The sequence below is a fragment of the Anomaloglossus baeobatrachus genome, chromosome 3 (genome assembly GCF_048569485.1).
Source record: "Anomaloglossus baeobatrachus isolate aAnoBae1 chromosome 3, aAnoBae1.hap1, whole genome shotgun sequence".
Taxonomy (NCBI): domain Eukaryota; kingdom Metazoa; phylum Chordata; class Amphibia; order Anura; family Aromobatidae; genus Anomaloglossus; species Anomaloglossus baeobatrachus.
In genome coordinates, this window is record NC_134355.1 from 206,247,466 (window position 1) to 206,266,298 (window position 18,833).

Genomic DNA, 18,833 nt, shown 5'->3' on the forward strand with positions numbered 1-18,833 from the left:
CTGACATTTGGACAGTGATCATTTGGCGCGGCAATTAATCACCCCTCTCTACTCTTCTCTGTTATATACACAAACAGAGCAGAGGCATGATATTTTATCATATCATGGTATTTTATCATATTTTTATTACATCATGCCTCTGCATTGTTTATGTATATTCGTGTTTCTTCAGATACTTTTTTATACCATGCCTGATGAAGAGACCTAAGGAGTCTGGAAAGCTTGCTCTGTAACATCATTTATTTTATATTAGTTTGCCATTAAAATGTATCACAACTACAAGATTATAATTTTGTTTCTCTCACTGAGAGCAATGAATCACAGACTGAGAGATAATATTGGAAGAAGAAGGGTCTCCCAGCAGCACAGAGTAATTCAGCAGAGGAATATCACAGTCTTATAGCAGGTCATAGGCACATAGTATATCAGGAAACCAGTAATCTGATGTTGTGTTAGGTCACAGATGGAGCATTATATTGTGAATGATGAAGAACCCCACTAGAAGAAAAGAGGATTTCAGGATAGAAATGTGATATTGTGGTAGATCACAAGCTGGAAAGTGAAGATTCCAACTGCAGCACAGAGTACTTCAGGAGTATGATAATCTTGTGGCTAGTCACAGACTGAGTTACATAGTAGAAGGAAAATGATCTTCCTCAACGCAGAGGGTTGCAGGAACTCTCCCTCTCTCTACTGTCTTCCATTATGCTTGTTATTAGAGACGAGCCCTCAAGCATTACAAATTTCTCATCTCGTGTAACGAGCAGCGGAGCATTTTAATGTTTGACAATTAATCTTTAGACTCTTCATTCTGAAAAACAGGATATACAAAACAACAATGTATAAAATAAAACCTACATATAGAACATACATACCAGTGAATCTGAAGAAATATTTGTATGAATATCTTGAAGGCATTGCTTTCTATCTTGACTTTTTAGTTCTATGTCAACATCTTTCTTCATATTACATCTGAAACAGAAAACATTATAAATGTAAATTGCTGTCTAGTCTACATTGCTCCTTTTTAGACATACGAGGTACCAGAGAATTCTGCTTGGGAAAGCTTTGCTATGGATGTTTTTTGTGATGAGACATTCAAAGGAGCTGTCCCCAGCACGAAGGCTGAGGTTCTACCGTAACAACCAATGTCAGTCCCATCACTGATTCTAGCTGTTTAACCTGGTAGATACATAAGTCAATAGGAACTGCAGGATTTATCTTTTGTAAGAAAGAAGGGCACTATCTTATATCACATTGGCCCCCCCATGAACTGTAGGATGATGGTTGCTTTTGTAACTAGAGACCAACCATTTGCCTCTACGTCGGCCAGCTATAGTGGCCTATTTAACAGGCCATACAGATTAAATGGTAAACTCTGGAGCGCTCACTCAGCTGAGTACTCCTGTGTTCTCTATGAGAAAGCCACTCAGCCGGCGGCTACTCTTCAGGAGAACAATGCCATGATCAGTCTGCTGAAAAAATGGCCAGATAGACCGTCAGCGAACCCTTCAATGTCGGAATGTTCAACCAACATTAAACTAATGCATGTGGGGGCCTTTACTTTGTAAGTCAGTATAAAACTGACAGGACCAAAACACTGCAATACATAAGTATTGGATAGTGTTATGCTGGGAAGTAGCCCATTGAATGCTCAAGTCCCATTGTGGTAAAAAGCAAACAAAGTTCCCCAGCAATGTAAAAAAAAGAAGCAAACAATTCTAAATCCAGAAATGCATTCATTTTCTTTAAACTACAAAACAAAAAAGTGTTTTGTAAAGCAAAATGGTATAATTGAAAATTTCAACTCATTCCGCAAAAAATGAAGTAGTCGCATAGCTCTGTTGTCTATGCTGCACATAGAACATTGTAAAAGCAAAATCTTAAAAAAAACAGGGCTTTTGAATGCTGTGATGCATCCAGACTGATTTATGCACTCAGTCAAAACATGGCATAATCATTGGCTAGCCCCTCATAGGGGAGCCATCACAGAAGCCAAAGAGACGATTACATTTTGGGACCTTGTGTTGCAGATGGGGCTATTGAAGAAGCCAAAGATTAGGCAATTCTGAAGCGCTGATGCATCTCAATTTACAGCATAGTCTTGTTCATATGCTGAAAATTATATTACCCAGTGCCCTGAGGTTACCTCAAATTCTACATTGAAACACGACTAAAATCCCAAATTTAAGTAATATTTCTTATTGAATTCCTAGATTAATACCCTCAGGGGTGTAGCTTTCATATTGAGGTGACTTTTTGGGGATTCCCACCCCATTTCTCTAGTAGCTCTGAGGCTTTGCAACAGCATCATTGCCCCAAAAATCTAATCCAACAAAATGTATGCTCCCTAAAATCAAATTTTTCTCCCTCCCGTGGGAGCCATGCAATTTTATCTCCAATTATGTTATTGAAATAGAGTATAGAACCCATTTAACAACTTATGGGGTATACATCTTCACAAGCACAATCTTGGTGCAATTGTCGCGGGTGGAGGAGGGGACGCTGCGCTCTCCCACTGCTCGGGTCCGGCCGCTGCTGCTGCGGCTGCCGCTACTACTCGGTGGTGGCTCGAGCGGTAGGCCGGATCCCGGGGACTCGAGCGGCGCTCCTCGCCCGTCAGTGAAAAGGGGCTGGGGATTGGATGGTGGGGATTTGGTGATTGTCCGTGACGCCACCCACGGTTGTGGTGAAGTTGGTGACACCACCGCTACTCTGGACGGGGATCCCAGGAGCGGTGACAGGGAGCAGCTTTAATGTTAGTTCTCCCCTCCGTGGGTAGGGGGTTGGTTGTCCCGGGGCCCGGTGATGGGGTAGGAATGGATGGCAGGCGGGTTACGGGGCCTGGTGAGGTGCAGGGTCGCAGGGGAAGCGCTGTGCCGCACGGCACGGTGGTACTCACTCAGCCAATGATGAGGACACAGTTCTCGGTAAAACACACGGCTGGATGGACGGGTCCCACAGACGGCTGCGGTGTTGTTTCTCCCGGCAGGTTGATGGTGACTGCCTTTCCCTGCACCTATGTAGTGTAACGGTTCCAATGGATTCCCACCGGTAACCCACTCCCCAGCTTGGATGGTTGCTGGAGGAGCCCCTTTTGCCCGCAGGCTCTGGCCCTGGGAACTTTAGCTTTGGCGGTGACTGTGTTTCCCTCTCTCGGTTGGACTGTTGCCTTCTGTTGGGACTTGGCTGCTGGGAAACCCAGGAGGTTCCCTTCGCTAACGGATTTGGCAAATTCACGGCAACTCCTAGCCTTGCCGGGGTCCGTAAGCCCCTGCCGGATGGTGCTGACTTCTCTTTGTGTACCGGTCCGGTACCGCCGGGCCACCGCTCGTCCACGGTCTTTACGGTAGACTCCGATAGGCCACTCCTGCAGACGGTCACCACCGTCTGCCAACCTTGCTGATCCGTCCGGGCCACACACCCGGACCAACTTCAGGCTTCTCTACTGCCACTTCACTCCTCTCACTTTCACTTCCAACTCTAAACTAAACTGCCTCTTTTCCCGCCTCCAGGACTGTGAACTCCTCGGTGGGCGGGGCAAACCTCCTGGCCCGCCCCCTGGTGTGGACATCAGCCCCTGGAGGAAGGCAACAAGGGTTTGTGTCTGACTTCGGTGTGCCTGACCGGGAGTGTGGGGTGTGTAGGTGTTGTTCTCTGTGGCCCCTGGCTTGTCCAGGGCGCCACACAATGTACTGGACACTAATTTTCTCTCTGCAATATTCACTGTGCTCTACTTTCTATAGAACACTGGTGGGACAAAAATGATCACTACAATAAACAGATATCAATGCATTTTTCTTAATACGATCACAACTAAGGAGTTTCTTATATAGTTTCATCTTAGAGCAGGGGCATTAATAGGGTCTTAAAAGGTAAGGGGACAAAGGCCCAAGGCATAGCCACCCTCAAAAATAAATATACACCTAGGCACTTTAAGATGTCATGTTCCCTACTTATAAGTCACACTAAAGGTATGTGTAGTGATGAGCGAACCTGTTCGATAAACACTCACCAATCACAGATTCGGTATGAGCCTGGGCGTGTTCATGCGGGCTAGGCAAACACGCGTCCATCCCCCAAAATTCGGTAATGCTCATTTACGTGTGTTTAACGGCCACGAATGCTTGCCGCGTTTGCATAAATGTTTTTTTACTAGCATTTTCTTGTTTTGTATAGATTGCGGTGCTGTTTGATGTGGGAATGTGTAAAATTAGTGCAGGAGGGGAATCTGCAGCAGGACAAGGCTTTTGGCACGCGGCTTTTTTTTCTGAACTTTATTTGCGGATGTTCCTGCAGCGAAAAGACCAAAAAGAAAAAATTCCCCTAAAAAATAAACTTTAATATGACATTTAATAGGTATAATAATAATAATTTACCAAAGTGTGACACTCACCCTAATAAAGTAGGGACAATGAGACAAAAAATTACCAGTGGGAGGGAGGGGGGAATGAAAATATCCGTATTCTAGTATTCTATCCCTCCAGTCACCCTACCTAGCAATGGAGGGTATGACGCCCTAGGGTTGTGGCGCCCCCATTCACCGACGGGACACCCTAGAGTAACCCTGGATAGCCCTACACTACACTAATATGTGCACAAAAATGAATTAAAATAGCCTGATAATAAAGGTTGTCAACATAATAGTATGACTTATCTGGCCAAAACGTATCAGATCCTCATGATCAGACGCCGTCCCGACGCGTTTCTCCCTGTTAACTTCACACGGTTCATCAGGGGACAGTTGTAGATAGATTCCAGGACTAAAAATCCATCCCGATGACAGCCAGAGTCCAGGTGCTGTGAGGAGAATTCCTGAGGACTAGCAGGATATGACACCCTTTTAAAGTAAGTGGGAATTGAAAAAGAGGACTGGGAAGCAAAACCGCCCCATAAAGTTTTGTCAATGCCTAATTATCATATCATCATCAATCTTATGGATGCCAGCAGTAAAACGAAAATCCCTTAGATACCAGGGCAGATGTACCATTTATGAACCATCATCTCATAATATATTTGTATAAACAGCTGATAATAAAGTTATATGGTGGAACGCATATGCGTTCTACTGCTCAAATCTCGTCACCGGCATGAGACTGATGGTCGACACATAACTATATGGCGGAAAATTATATGGTAGAACGCAAATGCGTTCCACCGCCTTGTCTCGTCACCGGCGTGCGACAGATGTCCGGCGCATAATAGTGTGTGGATCGCATGTCTCCATGTCTGTAGAAACGGTAGTACATAATGTTACATGGTGGAACGCAAGTGCGCTCTAGAAAGGATGGTGCTGGATTATCTAGAGCTCAATATGGATGCAGGGGGGATTGGACCCTTTTACATTTTGGTCTTTAAAAATGGAAGAGTGGCCTGAGCTTGCCACTCACTCCTTGGCAGTTCTTGCCTGCCTGGCAGCCAGAGTTGTCTCAGAACGTGTCTTCAGGGCTGCTGGCGGTGTATTGATGATAATTGCAGCTGTCCCCTAAAAGTGTAGTCCGCCTAACCATCATAAAGATGAACTAGTCGTGGATTTCCAATGACTTTGCCATTCCAGTCCCAGACTGTGCAGACAAGGCGATGGTGTAGTGCCAGGGGTCTGGGAGCACCAGCACTATGCCTAGCTATCATCTTGCTGTCTCTGTGACAGTAGAAATGGTGGTTCAGGCCTAGTTACAGGGCCAGTGCCATGCCTCCATGTTACGAATTTATATGTCATCAGGAATATCCAGCTGCTCCTCTCTTGGTACTTTGGTGAGCGAGTTTGATAAATGGCTGGCTCCACTCAACCTACAATAATAATAAGCTACACACTGCATGTTGGCAATTGTTATTGCCTTTAGAAAACTTGGAAAACACCGACCGGTTATATCCACGTATTATTGGTGGTCTTAAAACAATTAGTAGTGCAGTATCTACACACTGCATCTTGCCATTTTAAATTGCCTTAAAAAAAAATGTTAAAACAGCGCTCGGCGTATAACTGTAATGTGGCCAGGGGAGATAGTTGTGGTGAGGGTTGCAGTCCTCAGCCCACCCCGTTACGTTACAGACACGGGGGCAGGTGTGTGGTACCTTCTGGACACTCTGGATTTCAGCCAGCTTCTCTGGATCCCGTTCACACCATGCAACAACACATGCGACCTTATCAGACATGAGTCCGCAATCAGTTAAAACTTCAATGGCTTTAACCCCTTCACCCCCGGCCACTAAAACACCCTAATGACCGGGCCATTTTTTGCAATTCTGACCAGTGTCACTTTGACAGGTTATAACTCTGGAACACTTCAACGGATCCTGGCGATTCTGAGATTGTTTTTTCGTGACATATTGTACTTCATGTCAGTGGTAAACTTAGACCAATATTTTTTGCGTTTATTTGTGAAAATTTAGGAAATTTTGCGAAAATTTAGAAAAGTTCGCAATTTTCAAACTTTGAAAATTGATGTCCATAAATCTGAGAGCTGTGTCACACAAAATAGTTACTAAATAACATTTCCCACTTGTCTACTTTACATCAGCGCAATTTTCGAAACAAATTTTTTTTTCGTTAGGAAGTTAGAACGGGTCAAAGGACATAAGCAATTTCTCATTTTTCCAACAAAATTTACAAAATAATTTTTTTTAGGGACCACATCACATTTGAAGTGACTTTGAGAGACCTAGGTGACAGAAAATACCCAAAACTGACCCCATTCTAAAAACTGCACCCCTCACACTGCTCAAAACCACATCCAATAAGTTTATTAACCCTTTAGGTGCTTCACAGGAACCAAAGCAATGTGGAAGGAAAAAATGAAAATTTTACTTTTTAACACAAAAATGTTACTTTAGCCATAAAATTTTCATTTTTACAAGGGAGAAAAGAGAAAGTGCACAATACAATTTATTGTGCATGTTCTCCTGAGTACGCTGATACCCCATATGTGGTGGAAATCAAATGTTTGGACACACGGCAGAGCTCGGAAGAGAAGGAGCGCCATTTGAATTTTTGAACGCAAAATTAGCTGCACTCATTAGCGGACGCCATGTCGGGTTTGAAGACCCCCTGAGGTACTTAAACAATGGAGCTCCCCCACAAGTGACCCCATTTTGGAAACTAGAGCCCTCAAATAATTTTTCTAGATGTTTGGTGAGCACTTTGAACACCTGGGGGCTTCACAGAAGTTTATAGCGTTGAGCCGTGAAAAAAAAAAAAATTTTTTTTACCACAAACCGGTTGTTTCAACTAGGTAGCTTTTTTTTCACAAGGCTATCAGGAATAAATGCACCATAAAATGTATTGTGCATTTTCTCCTGAGTACGCAGATACCTCATATGTGGTGGAAAGTAATTGTTTGGGCGCATGGAGGGGCTCAGAAGAGAAGGAGCGCCATTTGACAGCAAAATTGGTTGGAATCATTAGCGGACGCCATGTCACATTTGGAGACCCCCTATGGTGCCTAAATCGTAGAGCTCCCCCCCAAGTGACCCCATTTTGGAAACTAGAGCCCTCAAATAATTTTTCTAGATGTTTGGTGAGCACTTTGAACACCTGGGGGCTTCACAGACGTTTATAGCGTTGAGCCGTGAAAAGAAAAAATTGTTTTTTTACCACAAAACGGTTGCTTCAACTAGGTAGCTTTTTTTTCACAAGGCTATCAGGAAAAAATGCACAATAAAATGTATTGTGCATTTTCTCCTGAGTACGCAGATACCTCATATGTGGTGGAAAGTAATTGTTTGGGCAAATGGCGGGGCTCAGAAGAGAAGGAGCGCCATTTGACTTTTCAAACGCACAGACGCAGTGCACTGATCGGCCGCTGCAGGACGCACGGTCGGATGCGATACAAAAAGCGTCGGGGATACGTAAAAAAAAAGTCAAGCCAAAAATTGACCATGGATGCAGATCCGTTATGTGCATCCCTGATCAGCGCTTGGCGGGATGCACGGACGGATGCGATACAAAAAGCGTCGCAGATACGGAAAAAAGTCCCGCCAAAAATTGAGCAGGGATGCAGATATGTTATCTGCATCCCTGATCAGCGCTTGGCGGGACGCACGGACAGATGCGATACAAAAAGTGTCGGGGATACGGAAAAAAAAGTCCGGCCAAAAATTGAGCAGGGATGCAGATACGTTATGTGCATCCCTAATCAGCGCTCGGCGGGACGCACGGACGGATGCGATACAAAAAGCGTCGTGGATACGTAAAAAAAAACGTCACGACAAAAATTGACCATGGATGCAGATCCGTTATGTGCATCCCTGATCAGCGCTTGGCGGGATGCACGGACGGATGCGATACAAAAAGCGTCGCAGATACGGAAAAAAGTCACGCCAAAAATTGAGCAGGGATGCCGATCCGTTATGTGCATCCCTGATTAGCGCTCGGCGGGACGCACGGACGGATGGGATACAAAAAGCGTTGCGGATGCGGAAAAAAGTCACGACAAAAATTGAGCAGGGATGCAGATACGTTATGTGCATCCCTGATCAGCGCTCGGCGGAACGCACGGACGGATGCGATACAAAAAGCGTCGGGGATACGGAAAAAAAAGTCCCGCCAAAAATTGAGCAGGGATGCAGATACGTTATCTGCATAACTGATCAGCGCTTGGCGGGACGCACAGACAGATGCCATACAAAAAGCGTCGGGGATACAGAAAAAAAAGTCCCGCCAAAAATTGAGTGCATCCCTGATCAGCGCTTGGCGGGACGCACGGACAGATGCGATACAAAAAGTATTGCGGATACGTAAAAAAAAGTCCCGCCAAAAATTGAGCAGGGATGCAGATACGTTATCTGCATCCCTGATCAGCGCTTGGCGGGACGCACGGACAGATGCCATACAAAAAGCGTCGGGGATACGGAAAAAAAAGTCCCGCCAAAAATTGAGCAGGGATGCAGATACGTTATCTGCATCCCTGATCAGCGCTCAGCGGGACGCACGGACAGTTGAGGTGTAAAAATGGACAGGGGATACAGAAAAAAAAAAAAAAGTTATACTCACAGTACCCAGAGGATCACTGACCAGAAGAGCTGCAGAGGAACAGATGGCAGAGAGATGGACAGCTTTACAGGAGCAGCAGGCAGATCAGCAGAATGCCCAGGAAGGACCCAGCGATGGAGGCAGATGTGATCGGGCCAGTGAAGACAGGTAAGAGGACGTCGGGGGAGAGCAGAGGGGGGGAGAGCAGAGGGGGAGGGGGGGTGAGAGCAGGGGGGGGAGAGCAGAGGGGGAGGGGGGTAGAGCAGAGGGGGAGACCGGAGAGGGAGCTGCAGAAGCAGAATAGAGATAATGGGGGAGGCAGTCAGATCGCGGGGGGAGCAGATCGGGATGTCGGGGAAAGGGGGGGGAGCAGATCGGGATGTCGGGGGGGCAGATCGCAGGGGGGCACGGGCAGGGGCTAACACGGGAGCGCGCACGGGCTGCAAGGTGAGCACAGTACTCACGTGCAGCAGGAGCGGTGACCTCAGCTACGGCGGCGGCAGCAGCAGTGGTGGCATGGTACCACAGGTACCAGCCACTGCACGCTGCAGACATGTTGGGGGAGGGCTCGCAGGCCAGCACAGGCCTGGGGAGGGCGGCCACCGGCAGATCAGACCGCCCCACTGCACACTGATTGGAGCGATTGCGCGTCATAGCACGATCGCTCCAATCAGTGCTGCAGGGGCTGGGGGCGACATGTTTGAGGTCCACCTATGATATGCTGCAGCAGCTGTGGCATCTCATAGCTGGATCTCACAGTATCGCACTATTTCCGGCATTATTTTTGCCGAAATTAGTGCGAACGATGTGTTTGGCGGTTCAGATTTGAACAGCCAATCACATCGATCGTCGATAGGGAGTGGCGATGCTGCCCCCCCTGGGGTCAAGAAAAGGTCCCCTGCTGTAAGAAACAGCAGGGGACATCATTTGAAAGCTGTTGCTATGGCCACGGCAATCAAATGAAGTTTAGGCAGTAAAATTGCGTCCCTGGTCGTTAAGTCACGTTAAAATAGGACGTAATTTTACTGCCCGCGGTCGTGAAGGGGTTAATGCATATTCATCTTAAACAATGTGACACCCCAGGGCTATGGGGTACTCGGTCCCGGGCGTATGGTGAGCAGTGTGGGGGACAGTTGCGGTCGCGGCCGATGCCCAGTTCCGTGACCCTAGGGTTTGGTCCGAATAAAAAAGGGGTAAAAATAAAAGAAAAGGGAGAAATAAAAATGAAGAGTTTTTTGACTACACAACTTGCGGTATGCAGCCAGGTTATTGAAGCCACTGCTGCAGGGTTCTGCTGGGGCTGATGTAGTAGTGCAGCTTAGGTGTTTTGGGCCCTCCCCAAGCAGGGCTGGACCCCAGCAGTGGATGATGGGGACTGTAGTGGGGAACAGTCTGTGTGAGTGTACGGAGGCGATAAGGAAACAGTCCACACCAGTATTGCAGTTTTAACTTGCCTTGTCTTTACTTGGTTTCAGTGCTTGGACCTGCTTGTGCCAGTTCCAAGTGTTCCCGCTCCTCTTGTTCTCTGTGCCAGTTGTGACCTGGGGTAGCTGTCCTCCATGCACTCTCATTTGCATTGGGCTCTCGTGGCCTAGAGCTTCTTGGGAACCCCTCCGTTTCTGTCTTGCAGACTGGACTATTTAAGGGGTTCAATCCCCTGTCCCCTCTTTGCTGCTGATGCTTCAGACTCTTTGGTTGATGATGGACCTTGGAGATCTTCTTGCCTGGCAGATTTAACAGTTGACCATAAAGTGTACTGCTGTCCTAGGGTCGGCACCCCGCCTTGTGCTGAGTCCTGTGAGCCTAGGTTCCAGACTTCCACAGGTGCCCCACGTTTCCTGGAGTATTACACTTCCACTGGTAACCCACAGTCCCTGGAGTCCTGGTTCCTTACTCCACAGTCCCTCACTCATGTTACAGCTTTCCGTTGTTACTGCAGGTCTTGCTACACCTTTATTTCTTTACTTCACTCTTTAACTCCTCCGACTACTACTCTCTACTCTCCTCAGTCCACTTAACTGACTTACTTCTCCTAACTGACTGAACACCACTTCCTCCCGCCAACTTTCCAGCTGACCACTGGTCCCTCCCCTTGGTGGGTCTCTCCCTACAGATTGGGTGGCGACTATCCAATCAGTGCCCATCCCCTTTTACCTGTTGCTAGGCAGTCTCCCAGTTTGGTGTTGGGGTTGTGTATGTGGCCTTAAGGTGCTAGTGTGTTAACTGGCATGGATATTCTGGGGTTTGGGTTTCCACGTTCACATTTGTATATCCCCAGTCCTATATCCCCTCACTGTTGGGCCAGGTCTATTCAGCTAACCCTTTCAGTACCCTTTCATGAAGAAGACGGCACCGAAACGTGCACGCATCGGGGTGGGCGTCACACACCTGGATTTGTGCTCCATCTATACTCTGGTAAATGTCCTCATTTATCTGTATTTACTTTGTATTTATTACTGGCTCTATATGACTATTTAGCAACATGTATACCAATTGTATTGTGGAGCAGCTTCCTCTTACACTATATACCGTGAGCAGAATTATTAGGCAAGTTGTATTTTAGAGGATTTTTTTTATTATTGATCAACAACTATGTTCTCAATCAACCCAAAAGATTCATAAATATCAAAGCTTAATATTTTTGGAAGTTGGAGTGTTTTTTTTCTTGGCTATCTTAGGAGGATATCTGTTTGTGCAGGTAACTATTACTGTGCAGAATTATTAGGCAACTTAATAAAAACCAAATATATTCCCATCTCACTTTATTTTCACCAGGTAAACCAATATAACTGCACAAAATTTAGAAATAAACATTTCTGACATGCAAAAACAAAACCCAAACAAAATTAGTGACCAATATAGCCACCTTTCTTTATGATGACACTCAACAGCTTACCATCCATAGATTCTGTCAGTTGCTTGATCTGTTTACGATCAACATTGCGTGCAGCAGCCACCACAGCCTCCCAGACACTGTTCTGAGAGGTGTACTGTTTTCCCTCCCTGTAGATCTCACATTTTATGAGGGACCACAGGTTCTCTATGGGGTTCAGATCAGGTGAATAAGGAGGCCATGTCATTATTTTTTCATCTTTTAGACCTGTACTGGCCAGCCACGCTGTGGAGTAGTTGGATGCATGTGATGGAGCATTGTCCAGCATAAAAATCATGTTTTTCTTGAACGATACCAACTTCTTCCTGTACCACTGCTTGAAGAAGTTGTCTTCCAGAAACTGGCAGTAGGTCTGGGAGTTGAGCTTCACTCCATCCTCAACCCGAAAAGGTCCCAAAAGTTTATCTTTGATACCAGCCCATACCAGTACCCCACCTCCACCTTGCTATTGTCTGAGTCAGAGTGGAGCTCTCTACCCTTTACTTATCCAGCCTCTGGCCCATCCATCTGGCCCATCAAGAGTCACTCTCATTTCATCAGTCCATAAAACCTTTGACAAATCAGTCTTAAGATATTTCTTGGCCCAGTCTTGACGTTTTATCCTATGTTTGTTGTTCAAAGGTGGTGGTTTTTCAGCCTTCCTTACCTTGGCCATGTCCCTGAGTATGGCACACCTTGTGCTTTTTGGTACTCCAGTAATGTTGCAGCTCTGAAATATGGTCAAACTGGTGGAAATGGCATCATGGCAGCTTCACGCTTGATTTTCCTCAATTCATGGGCAGTTATTTTGCGCCTTTTTTGCCCAACAAGCTTCTTGCGACCCTGTTGGCTATTTGCCATGAAATGCTTGATTGTTTGGTGATCACGCTTCAAACGTTTGGCAATTTCAAGACTGCTGCATCCCTCTGCAAGACATCTCACAATTTTGGACTTTTCAGAGCCCGTCAAATCTCTCTTCTTACCCATTTTGCCAAAGGAAAGGAAGTTGCCTAATAATTAAGCACACCTTATATAGAGTGTTGATGTAATTACACCACACCCCTCCTCATTACAGAGATGCACATCACCTGCTTTAATTGGTAGTTGGCTCTCAAGCCTATACAGCTTGGAGTAGGACAACATGTATAAAAAGTATCATGTGATCAAAATACTCATTTGCCTAATAATTCTGCACACAGTGTATACCTGCAACCTTATGTGGTTAGTATATATTTTATTATAGCCACATACTATTGATAATTTTGTTTGGTGCATGTTATATACATACTTGGGTAATATATATTTTTGTGTTATCACCACTGCTGCATATTATGGCAGTAATTAGGTGTATGTATTGTGCCTTAATGTAAGGCTACTCCTTCTTAGCACGTGACACTTTATCTCCCCTTGTTTTCTAATTATTTATTAATTTTGTACCTTTACCTTTATTTATATCTTTGCACAGCCCCCCCCCTTTTTTTTTTTTTGTATACCGTGTGGTTTGCGGGTTATCTCAATTGTGACTCCCTTCTTTTTCCAGCCAATGGTTGTTTTTTTTTCAAAAAATAAAAAATTCATATGTTTTTTTAATCAAATACTAATAAAGACATTATTTTGTGACCTGTTGTTTGGTTTTTCTTCTTTTGGTTCTGTTATGATTTTTTCCGAATGGTCCTATTGGTCCTATATATCCCCACACCCATGATTATGATTGTATTGTTATTTACAGTTTTTACTTACCCTGTGGGTGTTGGCATGGGTTTTCTTCTCTAACAAATTGGTGATTATTGATGTTTTGAAAGGCAAAAGTAGTAAGGGGGCCATATGTCTCGTCAAATCTGACAGGTGCCCCGCCCCTATCAAACCCTATCAAAGTGTATTAAACACACCCCCTCCCCTCTCCTGACAGGCCCTATATTTTATAGGCTTTTGATTAGGCTTTTGATTAGGGATTTGATAGTGCAACTACACAGGCCCTATATTTTATAGGCTTTTGATAGGCTTTTGATTAGGGATTTGATAGTGCAATCCTGATAGTGTAAATGCTTAATCCCACTATTTTATTCACTGATTATGAGAAATCTGATTTAGTGTAATTGTTTGGAATCATTCCACTTTATTCAGTGTGGTTTTGTTGCAGAATTCATTCTGCTAGTGTAATTTGATTGGGCATATTATGTATATGGCCAAATTTATTTTATAGGCGTTTGATACAGAATTCATTCTGATAGTGTAATATGGTTGGGCATATTATGTATATGGCCAATTATACTATTACGCGTCTTATGCTGTAAAGCACTTCTTATAGCACCCATGTAGAAAGTTTGTGTTTTATACTGTTTGTATAAAAATGAAAGACAGATTGTGTTTTATACTGTTTGTATAAAATGAAAGACAGACACACTATCAAAATTTAAAAAGTTTATTGCTCAGAATTTAATTACATTCAGTTGCACATTACAGCCTTACCAAGAGGACCAGTTTCTTACCATTACAATGAGTGTTTCAAGCTGTATGTATAGATACAAAGAGGCCCTCCTATCTGATCAGAACCATCTTTACAATTACCCTTCAATGCAGAGATCAAATGCTTCCCACAGACTTATCAACAGGACATGTTTCTTACCATTACAATGCGTGTGTGAAGCTGTACATATAGATACAAAGAGGGTCTCCTATCTGATCAAAACCAGTATTACAATCACCCTTCAATGCAGAGATCAAATGCTTCCCACAGACTTATCAACAGGACATGTTTCTTACCATTACAATGCGTGTATGAAACTGTACATATAGATACAAAGAGGGTCTCATATCTGATCAAAACCAGTATTACAATTACCCTTCAATGTAGAGATCAAATGCTTCACACACCCTTACTAATACAATGAGACTCTAGCCCCTCATCAAAGAGGCCCTCCTATCTGATCAAAACCATCATTTACAACTACCCTTCAATGCATAGATCAAATACTTCACACACCCTAAAGCTGGTGTCACACACAGCGACAACGACAACGACGTCGCTGCTACGTCACCATTTTCTGTGACGTTGCAGCGACGTCCCGTCGCTGTCGCTGTGTGTGACATCCAGCAACGACCTGGCCCCTGCTGTGAGGTCGCCGGTCGTTGCTGAATGTCCAGCTTCATTTTTTGGTCGTCACTCTCCCGCTGTGACACACACATCGCTGTGTGTGACAGCGAGAGAGCGACGAAATGAAGCGAGCAGGAGCCGGCACTGGCAGCTGCGGTAAGCTGTAACCAGCGTAAACATCGGGTAACCAAGGGAAGACCTTTCCCTGGTTACCCGATGTTTACGCTGGTTACCAGCCTCCGCTCTTGCTGCCAGTGCCGGCTCCTGCACTGTGACATGTGGCTGCAGTATGCATCGGGTAATTAACCCGATGTATACTGTAGCAAGGAGAGCAAGGAGCCAGCGCTAAGCAGTGTGCGCGGCTCCCTGCTCTCTGAACTGTGACATGTAGCTGCAGCACACATCGGGTTAATTAACCCGATGTGTGCTGCAGGAGAGCAAGGAGCCAGCGCTAAGCGCGGCTCCCTGCTCTCTGAACATGTAGCACAGCGACGTTATGATCGCTGCTTCTGCTGTGTTTGACAGCTAAGCAGCGATCATAACAGCGACTTACAAGGTCGCTGTTACGTCACCGAAAATGGTGACGTAACAGCGACGTCGTTGTCGCTGTCGTTTAGTGTGAACCCAGCATTAAGGGTGCTTCACACACAGCGAGCTCACTGCCGAGATCGCTGCTGAGTCACGCTTTTTGTGACGCAGCAGTGACCTCATTAGCGATCTCGCTGTGTGTGACACTGAGCAGCGATCTGGCCCCTGCTGCGAGATCGCTGCTCGTTACACACAGCCCTGGTTCGTTTTCTTCAAAGCCGCTCTCCTGCTGTGACACACAGATCGCTGTGTGTGACAGCAAGAGAGCGACAAATGAAGCGAGCAGGGAGCAGGAGCCGGCGTCTGACAGCTGAGGTAAGCTGTATCCAAGATAAACATCGGGTAACCAAGGTGGTTACCCGATATTTACCTTAGTTACCAGCCTCTGCAGCTCTCACGCTGCCTGTGCTGCCGGCTCCGGCTCTCTGCACATGTAGCTGCTGTACACATCGGGTTAATTAACCCGATGTGTACAGCAGCTAGGAGAGCAAGGAGCCAGCGCTAAGCAGTGTGCGCGGCTCCCTGCTCTCTGCACATGTAGCTGCATTACACATCGGGTTAATTAACCCGATGTGTACTGTAGCTAGGAGAGCAAGGAGCCAGCGCTCAGTGTGCGCGGCTCCCTGCTCCCTGCTCACACTGGTAACTAATGTAAACATCGGGTAACCATACCCGATGTTTACCTTAGTTACCAGTCTCCGCAGCTTCCAGACGGCGGCTCCGTGCAAGCGCAGCGTCGCTTGCACGTCGCTGCTGGCTGGGGGCTGTTCACTGGTCGCTGGTGAGATCTGCCTGTTTGACAGCTCACCAGCGACCATGTAGCGATGCAGCAGCGATCCTGACCAGGTCAGATCGCTGGTCGGATCGCTGCTGCATCGCTAAGTGTGAAGGTACCCTTACTAATACAATGAGACTCTAGCATTCAAAGCTGGTCCTAGCCAGATGAGATACATCTGTTTGATTAAATGGGTTTATTAAGACATGATCAATGATCACTTCTGACTACTTGGCATAGGGGCATACAAAGCTGCTTATAAAGACAACCTGAATTGATCGAATGCTCTGGTGAAAGAGACGCGACAAAATCAGACACCATATTGTCATTTTCTTTTAAATCACTACTAAAGCATTGTAATATTTTATTGAATGAAACTCCCCGTGCTATATGGTACAAAACGTAAACACAGTAATGTCCGCATACTTTGCTAAATGTGTCCTGAATCTGAATGGATTGAAAACAATATAGGTCACTGTTTCTATTTAAGAAGGTTACAAACTCATCAGGAAATAAAACACTTGTTGGTGAACATCCATAACTGTCAAAGAATATTGCCTTCTTATCATCGCAAAGTACAATCAATATCCAATGTCGCCCACTTTGTCCGGAACTGTCTGTATTCACGATGTAGGCAGCGGGTCTCTGGGTCACTCTATATGCCGGTAGCAAATCACACGGAAACACTCCAGCAAATATGCGTTCTGTATAATAATCAGACTTCAACAGGTTTGTGAGCTGGAAGTTATCCATAATTAGATGTAATCAAATAGTACTTCTCTTCTATGGTTGATTTCAAGTATAGTTGTGTTGATGGCATATACTATCATATTTACAGTATGCGGGGTAGCTAGCGCAAACCGCACTTCAGCACGTAGGTTACCCAATTTAACGAGCGAGAAATGACCACCAGGTTCTTGATCTGGTGATAAATCAAATGCAAACAATGTGAACCCGGCCATAAATTCTTCACGATCTATCGCCAGAGCATGATCAGATTTTAAACGGCCAGAAACATGAGCCAAAGACATAAATTCGCGGACGGCTAAGTCATCACTGAAATTAGGTTGGAAAGGGCGGGCGGGAAATGGTTGGCCATCCAGATAAAGCGATGCAAGACTTATTTCGTAATGGTGAAAGCACAACGGGTTTTTATTGTACGATCCGCTAAAGGCTTCATTATCTACAAAGCCCAATATAACAGTTTTTGGAATTTGTCCCAAGAAGAGGTTCTCGTGGTTTGTAATTCGCGTGCCGGCTGGAATACTGTATACTTTCATGCAGGCCCTATCAATAGCGTATTTGGCCGTTGTGGCTAGTAGGGCCTGGCTGTGGCCTATACGTACAGCTGGAGAGACTTGCACTCTCTTCACATAGAGTGACGCTTGTAAGATCTGCACTTTATATGGTTCTGCATCACCAGACATCAAACAAAAAGTGTCCTTATTCCTCGACAACTTGATCTTGAGGTCAAGCCCATTCAGTACGAGCTTTGGTTGATTAAATACATCTCCAAAAATTGGCCCTAATAGATCTACAGTCTTAGAGTTCCTGGTTATACGCGCTCTTTTGACAAATCCAGCATTTAGACCATCCAAGGCCCGATCATTATGATGACCTGCAGTGTCTTTATAGAACAATCCAGCGGTAAACTGTGTCGATAGTGTTTGCGTGCTGTAATTTAAAAGAGTTTCAATGTACGCTCTATAGCTGTAGAGGTTATCCGACTGCGAGATGAGGCGATCTCCAAGAGTGATATCGACCTGATTAAACAACGTTGTCAGGGGGTAATTTATAAACGCAACACGCGCACCATCGCCGATAGCCGTATTATCTTGTTTCACGATACGGCAATTTATGTACAGTAGGGTATTGTTCAGATCATAATAATATTCACCGCTACCCGATATGAAAAATTCCAGGGGGGCATTTTCCGACAGAGCCGCAATAGGTTGTACTTCTACAAAAAGCGATTTCTCAATACTTGTTTGCGTAGGGGGAATGACAAAAATATCCAGTTCAGATTTTGCGCACTCTACAGAAGCATCATGTACGAAAGCCATTATAGTTGATTAGAAGATGTCGTCCACAGAGCGTCTTACTCTTTTCTGACGATTTTGTCTCTTGGTGGGTTTTTTATTCATGAGCATTGGGGGCTGTGAATAGCGCACACATCTTTTTCTTTTTTGTGGTTTTTTAGCAATATAAACTATGCCGGAGCCCTCCTGCGGGGGTGTGTTTATACGATTCATTACGGCTGATGAGAAAGATGTGACCGCATCTTTTGCAATGTTTTTGACAGCAGTCTTCACATGAGGCTTTACTATTTCCAGTCCTCTCCTGAATAATGGCACGGCTCTTCTAAAAAGCCCTCTAACAATTCCGGCAAGACCGGCACCATACATGTACTCATCACCGCGAAAACCCTCTAATCCATGACCCGATTGCGCTATGTAATATCTGGCATAGATGGCGGGGTCACCATATACCCTCTGAGACGCCATTTTTCTGTGTCAACACCTCCGCGGTCTAA

The 18,833-nt window shown here is 45.3% G+C and overlaps 1 protein-coding gene across 1 annotated transcript in view; it reads right to left on the reverse strand.

Moving 5' to 3' along the window:
- Positions 1–18,833, reverse strand: part of PCNX2 (pecanex 2) — a 1,407,555-nt gene that overhangs the window by 1,291,864 nt on the left and 96,858 nt on the right. The window contains exon 3 of the mRNA XM_075339694.1: positions 876–972. Within this exon, the coding sequence (XP_075195809.1) occupies positions 876–972 (97 nt within the window). The remainder of the gene's footprint in view (positions 1–875; positions 973–18,833) is intronic.